The 12,475-nt window shown below is 42.9% G+C and overlaps 4 protein-coding genes across 4 annotated transcripts; 1 reads left to right on the forward strand and 3 right to left on the reverse strand.

Annotated features, from left to right (window-relative positions):
- Positions 1–1,954: 1,954 nt before the first annotated feature.
- On the reverse strand, positions 1,955–4,893 carry IL334_004701 (uncharacterized protein; the record flags this gene model as incomplete). The annotated part of the gene is made up of 4 exons (XM_062936418.1): positions 1,955–2,170; positions 2,238–3,049; positions 3,270–4,472; positions 4,554–4,893. 4 exons carry the CDS (start codon positions 4,891–4,893, stop codon positions 1,955–1,957), a joined length of 2,571 nt encoding a protein of 856 aa, XP_062792469.1.
- An 877-nt stretch (positions 4,894–5,770) lies between these two features.
- IL334_004702 (uncharacterized protein) lies at positions 5,771–9,028 on the reverse strand (the record flags this gene model as incomplete). The annotated part of the gene is made up of 16 exons (XM_062936419.1): positions 5,771–5,841; positions 5,923–6,136; positions 6,204–6,354; positions 6,411–6,482; positions 6,529–6,603; positions 6,669–6,699; positions 6,763–6,967; positions 7,057–7,650; positions 7,718–7,791; positions 7,862–7,883; positions 7,957–7,996; positions 8,058–8,154; positions 8,224–8,345; positions 8,438–8,567; positions 8,670–8,781; positions 8,870–9,028. 16 exons carry the CDS (start codon positions 9,026–9,028, stop codon positions 5,771–5,773), a joined length of 2,169 nt encoding a protein of 722 aa, XP_062792470.1.
- A 427-nt stretch (positions 9,029–9,455) lies between these two features.
- IL334_004703 (hydroxyacylglutathione hydrolase) lies at positions 9,456–10,726 on the reverse strand (the record flags this gene model as incomplete). Its single annotated transcript, XM_062936420.1, has 7 exons — positions 9,456–9,525; positions 9,597–9,701; positions 9,773–9,914; positions 9,991–10,031; positions 10,091–10,177; positions 10,245–10,357; positions 10,532–10,726. 7 exons carry the CDS (start codon positions 10,724–10,726, stop codon positions 9,456–9,458), a joined length of 753 nt encoding a protein of 250 aa, XP_062792471.1.
- Positions 10,727–11,386: 660 nt separating this feature from the next.
- On the forward strand, positions 11,387–12,282 carry IL334_004704 (uncharacterized protein; the record flags this gene model as incomplete). The annotated part of the gene is made up of 3 exons (XM_062936421.1): positions 11,387–11,431; positions 11,521–11,691; positions 11,755–12,282. 3 exons carry the CDS (start codon positions 11,387–11,389, stop codon positions 12,280–12,282), a joined length of 744 nt encoding a protein of 247 aa, XP_062792472.1.
- Positions 12,283–12,475: the final 193 nt, after the last annotated feature.

Below are 12,475 nucleotides of genomic sequence, written 5' to 3' on the forward strand. Positions count from 1 at the left end.
GTTCGAAAGGTCGTGGACGTGGGGATCAATTAGAAGGTCAGAACCGATTCTAGCTTCTTCTCTCATCAAAATAGAGCTAGGTTGATTGTGTGTCAACCTTTGGAGTCGATGCAATACGCGATGAATGCCAATGTCGAGGCAAGTCCTTCTTCTTCTCCTTTTCCTCTAGGGGCGTTATAAGTTCCAATAATAGGAGTGCGAAATGCCGAGTTCAAAGAAAGGGAACCCTCCTGAACTCGTTGCCGGGTCGTGTTTATGGTATTCTCGCTCAAAGAGAGTGGTTCCAGGCAGGAACGAGTACTGTATCTTGATAAAGTGGAGAGTGCTAGCTTGACATGGTATTTTTAACTTGCACGTTGAACAGGAAAGCGTTTATTGATGGTTGTTTCAAACTTCTCTTATCATTCGGAATTTTACTTGTACCTATCAATATCGAACGGACACACAATCGACTTGTAGATACAGCACAACCACCACTTTCTGTTGTTGTTTCTGTTGTCGGAGTTGGGATAGGTCGGAACTTCTTACATACCAAATTGCTATTCCCGAATTCTTAGTCACATACTACAAAGTCTGTAAGTATTATTTTCATTAGCGACAGGAATGAGACGTTATGTTCCTTTCTACTCGTCAGACATTAGAACTGCAGGACAAGCAGGAATCAAGTATGAGAACATACTCGTGTGTGTTTCACTTCGGGCTGCCCGAAACGAACGTTGCGCTTCCTCTTGATGTCAAGAATCCATGCCCATCCTTCCCTCAGTAGTGAGGAACGGAATAGATCCCTTTGATTGCCATGGATCATTATGAGTACCATACACTCTGTGGGGAGGAATGACTGTGCTTTAATTTGGGATTTGGGGGTACTTTCATCAAAGATCAGGGGAACGAATTATAATTTTCCCACGAAAGAAGAAGGGATGATCGGCTCAATTGTCAATTGACCTTGAGCATTGATTGTGTTCCATGTGGAAAATCCAGACCATTCGACAGAACACAATGTTGTAGAGCTTGATACACACGCCCAATGTCCCGCAGCGTTTTCCGCCGATGTCTCACGCTGTCAAGATGAAAGATGACCCGCCGGATCGAACGTGAATCAGCCGAACGTTCGCCAAGAACCGATACAAAGGAAAAATGTCAAGCGAACACAATTACTGTACCATTGTGAAGAATCAACGTCAAAAAGATCTAGCGTCTTGGCATCTTGGCATCTTGAGACCTTGTGGCAGGAATAAGCGATAAAAGAGACTTTCAAAGTGGAAAGTATTCCAGCGACTTCAACCTCCCTCTACGAAAAATAAAAAAAAACATGAATCATACATGTCTGTGTTGCCAGGGTTGTAAAACAACAGGACACACCCTCATTGAATTGCAACGCCTATGATAATTACATATACGTTTCCACATGAACAATGTATAAATGATATGCTGATACTACCTCACTCCCTTTGCACATCCCATCCCACATGACAACGTCTGACTAAATAAGAATGAGATAGCACAAATTACCAAAAAGAAGAACAGATGAAAGATAGAAATGAATGACATATAGAGTAAAAACATAAACTCATAGATAGAATGAAGATAAAGTAATGTGGAATGACTGGTTCTCTTTCCCCAAGAAGGTAAAAGGAATTTTATGCATTGATGAAATCGACTTGAGTTGACCGGATGCAGTTTTGGGTAGGTTTCAAGAGAAAGAGATTGTTGTTCGTTTACATGCAGAGCAGGAATCGGAAAAGAACAGAGACAATGACGAGTTCCAAAGGAAAGCCCTCCAAGGGTACGTAATGATGATTTTGATTGAGATCAAGGTTAATGATGTATACAGGTAATGAGATTTGAGCGAAGATGACAATGTGAATTAGGTTTCAAGGTTGACGATAAAGTTGAATGCAGCAGGAAGAAATCCTGGAAGTAATGTTGTATCGAGTTGGAGCGGAACAATCGATTATGCCTTGAGGGCGACGGGAGCAGACTCGAGAGAAGGAATGCTAGCGGTTCCTAAAGCGGAAGCGAAGCTGATGGGAGCTTTCTTGCTTTCAGATGCTGAAGAAGTGGGGGCCGAGGTATGAGCAGGGGTGGCTGCGCCGGATTGTGCGGCGGAAGATGGTTTAGTAGAGATGATCACTGCGTCTGATTCAGAGTCGGAGTCCATGGTGACGCTCTGCGATACGGAACAAATCAGCTTCAACATTTTGTCGGGCCAATTTCCAGAATATATCAACACTTACATCAGCTTTGTCACTCTTTCCACTCTCACTTCCTTCACCATCAACGTCAGTAACTTTGACTTCAACGGGTTTGGGAGGAGCGGGGGCGGACAAAACTTGAGCTGCTGTCTTCCCATTCCATGAAGGCTCCTTCTTCTCGCTAGTGGGAGTTCCGAGAGCGGGGAATTCGTGGGCTTGAGGTACTCTTTGAAGGGTGGCAGAAGGGATTTTCTTCTCTCCAGCAGATGAAGATCGAGATCCATTGGCATTAGGGACGGTGCCGTTTCCATTGATGTGAGGGACCCTTGAACCGGCTCTTCTGGGGTGTCCATTTCCGTGGAAAGAGACATTGGAAGGGGCGGGAGAATGAGATCGGGAGTTCAAACCATTCGCATGGACTCTCTGAACACCAGGTTGAGAGGCGGATCGAATGATGTTGGGCATGGGAGCGGCGGCAGCAGCAGCTGGTTTAGGGGGAAGGGCGGTGTTGGATGCATCGGTATCATTGAAACCTTCAGTCTCCACGGGAGCAGTGGCGGATTCATTCTGCTCAGCAGAAGGAGCAGATGCCTCGTCGATAGGAGCTACAGCTGAATCGGGATTACCGTTTGGTTCACCGTTAGAAGCGGGAGCAGCGTTGTGCCCTTGTTGTCCTTGAGCAGCAGCCATTCGTTGCTGTTGAAGGAACTGGATTTGTTGCTGATGCTGTTGTTGTCTGAATGCAGGATCAACTGGACCGAATCCGGGACCACCCATCATTCGCATTCCTCTAGGTTGTCGAGGGAAAGAAGGCATGGGAGCAATAACTCCTCGGACTACATCCGGATGTCGGCCTATTGACAGTGAAACGAGGAATGTTATCAGCATTACGAGATCTTTCGAACCTTGTTTCGGAGAATAAACTTTTTACGGTTACAAATATTTCGCTTTTCGCGGCGGATGGAACGAAGAATATGGCTTATCCTTCGAAAACGATACACAGCAAGGTAACGAAAGACTGGAAACGGTCACAACGCGGAGTGGATTGACGACAAGATAGTGATAACAACTTACAATCATTTCCTTCAGCGTCAAGATGAGGGAATTTACAGAATTCTCCGTTCCTACAGTTACCTTGATTAAAGAAGGCGCAAGCAGGTGGGACACCATCTTTCCAGCTTCCAAGTTTAGCGGCACCGTTAGCGGCAGGAGGTCTACCCATCCATGGTTTGGCTCCACCGGAGAAGCTGGGCTTCTTACCGTGACCAAATGATTTACCTGGCATACCGAACTGCTGCTGTTGACCGAAACTTTGACGTCTGATGTGAGCAGGAACGTTGTTCCCAGCAGGTGGGAGAGGGGGCATGAAGCCATTAGGAGGAGAAGCGGCTGCGAAGAAAGCTTCGGCTGGGGGAATGGAAGGCAGAGATGTTCCTAACATGGATGGTGAGAGAGGTGACATGCCGAACTGAGATGGAGGAGGAGGTGACATCATCTCTACTGGAGGTTGGAATCCTGGTACGAAAACTGGTGCGATTGCTGAAGGAACGTGTTGTCCGTGGGGTTGAGGGACTTGTACGGGTATAGTTGATTGATCATGCTGAGAATCATTTTGTTGTTGTTGCTGCAGTTGTTCAGGTGTTTCAGATGCGGGTTGCTGTGATTGTTGTTGTTGATCAGCAGAGAAAGGTTGGTTTGACGAAGGGACGAAATAAGGGCTTTGGGCTTGAGGGAATGGAGCTGGATAACCATTCTCATAACCCTGAGGAATGAAGTTACCATTTGGACCTACAGGAGCAGGACCTGAAGGGAAGAAAGCTTGATGTCTAGGATGGTAGAAAACACATGAAGCGCCGTATTTACAGTTTGGGAAGTTTCGACAAGGGATCGTTTTGGATACATCTGCTGGAGGGAGATTGCTTTGGTTGTTTCCACCGTTTCCATTAGGGGAATTTAACATACTATCTTTCCTTAATCCTAGAGGTGGAGGAGGCATAAACATTCCTCTTTGTTGTTGTTGTTGATGTTGTTGATGATCCGATGATTGCCCAGGTCCAGGGAAGAATCCAGGTTGTTGATAGAAGTCTTGAGGTGGCATACCCATGAACTGTGGGGGGATACCATACATCGGTTGGGGATAAAGGATTGAAAGCATTAATGGATCATTAGTAAGTCCAGGAGGAGGAATGATAGCTCCTGCTGAAAGAAGTTCTCGGACTACATCATGATGATTTCCTCGTATAGCAAGTACGATAGGTGTGCATCCACTGTTGATGTCTACGCATGTCACAAGACAATGACAATGTATCCCACATCAGCTACAATCCCAAATTTTGATGAGATATCAAAGAGACTCACCGAGACTTTCAAGACCTTCCAGACTTCGTGATAAAACAGATCTGACATCATCCAATCTGCCTTCAGCACAAGCTGCATGTAAGTTGACTTCTTCTTGAGCTTGAGCGTGGCCTTGGCCTTGTCCTTGTTCCATTGAAACACCGTTTAGTTGATGTTCCAATCCATCAACATGTCCATTTGGTGCTTGTTCTTCGTTTCCATGTCCATTTTCAACATTGCTGTTGCTCTTATTGTCGTTGTTGGTGGAAGCAGTAGCAGAAGCAGCTTGTTCAGCTTTAAGTTGTTGAATGGGAGTTTTATCTTCAACCTGAGGAGCTGAAGAAGTTGGTTCAATAGCCATTTTGACAATCAAAAAGCTCCAGTTATTGTTGATATAAACAATGACAGCCTCGAGTGGATTTCAACGTTTAACCAAGTCTGAAAGTCGAAGGTTGGTTAACTCGACTTTCTTCTTTTCTTTCCTTCGAAAGATAGTTGATTAAGCTTCGCTTGTGCAGTGATGTGATTGACAGGTGCCGTTTAAGAGCTCTTTTTTATGTTCGTTTTTTTGGTTTTCCTTGTGTGATTCTTATTGAGGGTTTGCGGATTTGAGTGTGTTTGAGGAATAACCAAATAAGTGAGGAAAAAGAGTCTTTCTTGGGTAAGTACGGCTTTTGTTGGGCTGTTTTAATTATGCAAGTGGACGAAAAGAGCCAAAAGGGTGAGATGAGAAAAGGACGAGGAGATCACGACTGCTACTCTTCAAGTAATAACAACAATGAATCTGGTCTTTGTGTATGTATATATAATTCGTACGTCAAAATTCCTTTTTTTTTTCTGGTTTTTTTTTTCGAGGGAAATTATCTTTTTGGAGGGGGTAAATGGGAAAATTAAAAGTCATGATATCCGGTTAACTAATAATAGGTTATCTAATGACCATTACAAATTATAACTTTGGAATGTCACGGGAAATAAGGCACGAATTCTAATCTACCATTACAAAATCATTCCCTCCCAGTAATCGGAATAGTTCGGTAGTGTGTTTTTTAATCCCGTCCAAATTTCTTGGTGCCTGAACCCACAGCGAGGAACGTTGATGTCTGACTTTCAACAACACATGATCTCTTCTATCAATTATTATAACTATATTTTGCATATACATACTTCTTTTTCATCATGAATCACTTGATCTCTCCTCTTTGCGGTTTGGCGGTTTCCCAGTGGAAGGGTTTTAATTATCAATGACGGTCGCCTCTCATATATTTGTCCGCTCTGCCCAAAGCCCATATACAGAAGATGAATTTGAACGCTTCGAATACAGTAAAGTGAAGTGAATGACGAGGAAATCAGCCAGGTTCTTATCTCGAACATGGACGCTATGGAGACTTACCAGGATAGTCAATAGCACAGTTCTTATTGAAGATTCCTTCCGTATCCTCTTGTTCCCATCTTCCATCAGACTTCTGTCTACTCATGATCAATTTGGTAGCCCTCGCAATCACTGATTTATCTTCATATTGACCATATATCAATGCCAATATTGACCAAGCAGTCTGAACCACTTGAGATTGTTCATGTTGAGCATACTCCATGGTCACGCATGACTTCAACAAGCGAATAGGAATAACCATTCAGTTTACTCGAACATTATTTCGATAAGTGGGATCTCACCATATACGTTTCACCCCATCCACCATCTTCCATCTGTCTGTCCACTAGGAATTTACATGCTCTTCTAACCCTTTCTGAATTCGCGCAAGTCTCCCCTGCTATAGCAAGAGATTCGAGTGCAAACATAGTAGCGTATGTGAAACATATACCCCTGAATCCGCGGTCAGCTACTGAAACAAAGAGGCGGAATCACTCGGAGCAGCTCACCAAGATCCGTACCAAGAACCATCAGGTCTTTGAACATCGTGAAGGTATTCAATGGCCTTACTGACTGTCCGTCTGTCATTCTGTAAGCTTGAATATCATCGATGCTATGACCACTTACTGAATATCTTCCGGTCGGTAGGTGGGATCAAGTCTGCTGAAATGTTTCAAGGCTGAGAGAACCGAGGTGGTACATCTTCGATCACGAAATGATCGTCAGTAACGGTCCCTCGATATGAACAGATACAAAGAAGTACTCACTCAGGGTACATGTAGTCAACCATGATGTTTCCTGATGACATTGACCTATCAGTATCTAAAGCAGTACTGATACACTCTCCTCCTTGTGACTTACCGAACACTTCTGCAGCATTGAGATATTCCATTTTGGTACTACCTCTCATAAGTTCATAACTCGCAAAGCCACCACTTGGATTCTGCATAGTCAACAAAGTATCTATTGCATCTCTCATTCGATCCAAACCTAACGTTTTCGGCGCGTACGATAATGATTGTATCGCGATGACTGCTTTTAATCCTTCGGCTACACAGTCGCTTACCTGGTACACACCGTTGAATCAGATCAGCTTCGCTTCGTGTACATGGCTCACAAGGAGAGGATCCGTTGGTGACTACGCATAAGACTTACAGTGTAACTTTGTTCGGGAGTTGAGAAAGCCCAAGCGCCTTTAGTCCTGTGCCTGTAATTCTCTTTAAACCATTTTGGGTTTTCTCTCATTTGAGCTTTATCTAACCAATCCAACATGCTCAAGACACTTTTTTTATTATCTTCATCTTCTGATAAACCAGTCTCGACCATTGCTTGAGCCATAAAACTTAAATCCCAAAGTTGTGAACCGTTTGTACCCATCATCATTAATCCATCTTTGCTCAACCACAGAAAGTCATCTACTCTGGATAAGTGTGATTTGAAAGCGATGGAATCAGGTCCTTCTTTTGCATATCTACAAACCATGTTGAAAACTTTTGAAACAGGTCCAATAGTTTGATATCCTGTATTTTCATCTTCCATTGATAATAAGTCGTACGCACGCTTATTAGCTAATTTCCTTAATGGAAGAGAAGATGAGAGTATCGGTATATTAGGTAAGGCCTCGTAATATGCTAAAACTCCATGAGCAAAGTCTAATACTGGATGATGAGGACAATATATGTCGATGGGGTTGATGTTGCTTCTCTGTGCCGACCATTTGATAGATTCGTATGGTTGTGTGTAGAGTTCCTAAATCGAGAGGACATAATTAGTTTGGTTAGTTGCGTTGTGATAGGAAGATTACTGCAGCACTCACTTGACGCAACGCAAATATCAATGGAGTATACTGACCGACGAATCGAGTACCGTAAAGATAACTCATTGGTGTGACTATGATTCCATGATCAGCTGCGATACAGCTTATGATACCAACAACCTCTCCATAATGTTCAGTACTTACATGTCTGTCTAACGTGAATCCACTGAACAAGAACGAACGCAGAATTAGCAGATTCCTGTAATAGGAGCGAGAGCGGATCATGATCGCAGACTTACCCATCTCCAAGGTGCAAATGGTAGCCAGTCAGGTAATAACCTATAATTAGCAGAAGTTAATGGACATCTGAGAACATGGGAAAGTGAGACGTAACACATACCATAACTCGGGCGGTATACTACCCACTCCTTCCCATTCATAAACACCTAAAACACTTAACCAGACTTTACCCCAGCTTGGTATACCGGTTGCTCCTCCTGTTGCAACATCGCGTCATCAGCACCGTTCTCACCCACGTTTTGTCATCATACTAAACACCGACATACCCATCTCATGTATTAGCCCTCTGATCCGTGTCATTGGTCCTTCATCAGGTCCCATACCTAATATACGAAGAGCAACATAGTTCAGGACTGTTCCATATACAGTTGGAGGCGCTGCTGTATGTCTGCAAGTATACACCAGATAAGCTGATGTGTCATAAAAAACATTTTGATAATGTGGAGTGAGTAAGAGGTGAGGAATAATGATATCACTTACAATCCCCAACCACCTTCTTTCCTCAATTTGTTCAGAAGGTATCTCTTCATCTCTGTAGATTGTTCTGGACGAAGTTGTTGACCACATACGTGCAGTCCTATCACTAGTCCTGGTATAAGAAAGAGTGGACCTACGAGATCGACAAAATATGGGGGTTTCCCGTCAGCGATTTTATAGAGTACATGTCCATTTAAAAGGGAATGAGATGTATTGTATGATATGATCGGCTCACCTCCATATTCGGTTGAGAAATGACCATCATGAGATTGTAATTGCTTGTAAAACTTGAATCCATTTCTAGCTGATTCCAAAGGTGTATTGGGAGTTGACAATTCAGGTGAACACTGAGATATAAAAAGAAGATTTAATTTTCTTCAGCATATGTATTTCTGCTTCGTCTGTTGAGCATGGATTTCATTAGAGACCACTTACTGTATCTAAGCCTAGCCAGTACTTCTCAGTAACGTCTTGAGGCCATGATTCTCTTTCTTTAGGATCATGAAGATATATCCACTTTTGTTGTCCATGAGAATCTTCTCCTACTTTGAGTCGCCATCCTGTCAAATCAGTTTGAGGAGGTTTGTATGACATTAAAATGGGTAAATTGCTTGATATGGATTATGCAAGAACGCTTCACAGAACAGCTTAAACTATCGACCGTCTGACGTTTCAGCTCTAGGCGAGAATGGGAACAGATTTGACTATAAGCTTCAGATGGAAAGAGAGATGTTACAACGAGCAATTCTGACGTCGGATGTCTCGTACCATGTTTCATTGATCCGACGGATTTGATCACCCGGCTAAAATGCCGTAATATCCTGCGTTCATCACATTAGTCGTCACGAACGATATTCCACTATAATCATACACCACCAGTACTGGATCGAGCGTATAGATGCTTGAGCGACACTCAATTCATGCTTCATATTGACTATTACAACTACAACCTTGCTTTCCTTATCCTCCCTCTTAACGGATTCGGATTCGGATTCGGGATCGGAATCGCAAAACTCCCGATTCACATAGCATTCTTCATTTCTCTCAATTTACCCATAATCTTGATTGGATCTGTTTCACCTGTTGCTTTTCTAAGAAGACATAACAGAGTCAGCTTTTATCTTCGAATCCCGGTAGGAACATACCCCCTGAGTTAACTCACTTCGCTTCAGGCCTATCAAGTCTCATGAATACATTCCATTTCAATTCATCTCCAATAGTCGATTTACCAGTTGTACAAGAATCACTTTGAGCTTTCTTGAGGAGCCTGTTTGAAGGCGCAAGCGTAAGCTGTCATGATTTCATCCTATGAGGAGAGGATTGATGCGACAAGCTTACCCTTTCAACGGTTCGTTATCGGGTTCAACAGTCAATCCGAATTTAGCACTTCCTTTCGTATATTCATGACCATTGAAGACAAGAGTATCTTCGGGTAATTTTGATAATTTAGTCAAAGCAGCATGCATCTCTTCCGGTGTACCTGTGACCATCATAAGCAATCAGCTTTTTCTTCGATCTAGAATAGTTCACAAAGTAAAAAGACGCTGATGATTCACCTTCGAAGAAACGTCCGCATCCAGCTAAGAATAGTGTATCTCTAATTGTCGAGTGTTAGCATCGTGTCCCGTGGAGTCGTCCATTAGACAATAAGCTTACCCAGTGAACACACCCTTTTCTCCAGTTTTCTTATCTTCAATGAAGAAACAGATTGAATCCTGAGTATGACATGGGGTGTGCAAGCATCTATCGATAAAAAATGCATTCATCAGCTATCGGTTGAATGATTGCCTCGGAAAGACGATTAGCTCACTTGACGTCGATATCTTGTCCAATCTTGAACGCATCTCCTTCCTTCACTACTACGTTAGTTCCGGCGCTTTGCTTTGATCCACCATATGCTTGAAGTCCTGGATGAAGGGAGAGCTGTAACAGACATCAGTAAAAGTCATCGATGTAACTAATTCTCTATCATCGCCTGACCTGCTCTGAGCCCTCTCGGGAGATGATATTCAACCTCTTTCAGGGCAGAGCATCACGCCTCCTATCGCTCAACCTCGTCATCGCCTGCGTTCCCTTTCAGGACGAATAAGGACTCACAAATTTCGAGTTTCCACCAGAATGATCATCATGATGATGAGTAGTTATCAGACTAGTAACTTTAACTCCCTGTTCTTTCGCTTCTTTTGAAATCTTATTAGCGTCATAAGGATCTACGACAGCAGCTTCGTTTGATGAATCGATCACTAGATACATCCAATTATCGGATCGAGCTTGAATAGGGATTACCTTCATCTTGGTTCTACCGTGAACCGCAATGGCTCAGCAACGAAACAAGCGAATCATACTTCAATATTAGATAACGTACGATGTACTTGTACTGAAATATCTTTGAGAAGCGATCCGTGATTTTGGTATATTTCGAAGTATGAAAGACATAACTATAGAGAGGACATATCAAGTGATCATGCCGAGCTCCGCCCATGTCTTTCAGCATACTTGCATGTTCATCTTATACACTTTCATGGCAGCATAAGGACGTCATTTCATTTCTCAGATGAACCACGCGACGGCGGAGGTAGGCGCCTATTCCGATCCCATGGAATATCTTTATTTAATCCTCCTCACATAAAGGAACTCCCTGAGTCCAGGCCACATGTGATCCCGTGTCTCGCGTTTCTGTTTCACATCTTGAGATATCATTGGAATAGAGGCGGAGTGCGCCACTCTGTTGTTATTGCAATATCGTGCCAATTCAAAAAGGGGAAAAGGGGGATTCGTCCATCACGATTGAACATTAACATTACCAACTCAAGATCAACCGATCCTTTGTCTAATATACTTTCATACTTCATCACAGCTTTCATCACCATCAGACTCCATATTTAAGGATCTAATCGCAACCATCTATACCCAACAGTAGTTCACAATCGACTTGGCAATAGTGTATATACAATGATGGGATTCAAGAAAAAGCTGACATCATTGCTCCCTTCAGATGTACGTGACTGCTCTTTTTCTGTTTCTTTCCCCTTCCATCACCATTCTGCGTATGTCCTCATGTTAACGATGAATCCTTGAACATGTAGGCTCGAAACCATCTACAAAATGTGCTGACCGTAGAATGGGAAGGACAAGGGAAGACTGTTCTAGTTGACTTACCGGACCAAAGCAATGAGGATAATGAAGTGGAAATGGCTGGGTTGACTGGTAGCGGTGGTGGTGGTGGCACTTATGGTAGATTAATAGATGATGATGAGGTGAGTAGAGACTCGTTGTTGCCTCTTGGATTGTTCAGTACTGACATATGTATTTCGTTCAAGGACGAACGACCATATCAGCGACCTTCCCGATCTGCCTATAATCAGAATTACGATCGACATGGTGATACAAACCAGCCTCCTTCAAAACATAAAAATCAAAGTTATGCATCAAAATCATTACCGCCTTTACCGCCCCATTTAATGGGTGTAAACGGTGCTGCGATCGGTGGCGGTTGGGGAGGGGGTGGGATGAGAGAATCATCGAGTAACACAGGATATGTAAATCAAAATCCATTTGAACCTGAATACAATTCACCTCAACCATCATCATCTTCAACTTATTCTTCAAGTCCATATACGTCATTCACACCTCAAATGAATAATCCACCTTCATTCTCCAACGATAATTACGCCTACAACTCAAATCCTAATGGTAGAGAAAAGAAAATGCCTAATCCATGGACTAAATATCGAGCGGATGATATAGATTTATTAGGTGATTTAGGTGCAAATGCAGTAGAAAGTCCAACAAGTTCGAGAGGGACAAGAGATAGTGCAGCAAGCAATCTGGAAAACCCATTCAGGTGAAATGGATTATTTAGGCTTAATTCGAAAATCTGAAAATCTGAAAATCTGAAAATCTGAAAATCTGAAAGAAACGGAAGTGATATTTCGTATTGTATCTCTCGAGGAATGGAGGGACATTATCGCAACTATAATGGGGAATGCCTTGCATTGTGGTCAAGAAAGAATATTGTACTTCCGGCTGTAACTGTTTGTT

The sequence above is a fragment of the Kwoniella shivajii genome, chromosome 6 (assembly GCF_035658355.1).
Source record: "Kwoniella shivajii chromosome 6, complete sequence".
NCBI classification, from domain to species: domain Eukaryota; kingdom Fungi; phylum Basidiomycota; class Tremellomycetes; order Tremellales; family Cryptococcaceae; genus Kwoniella; species Kwoniella shivajii.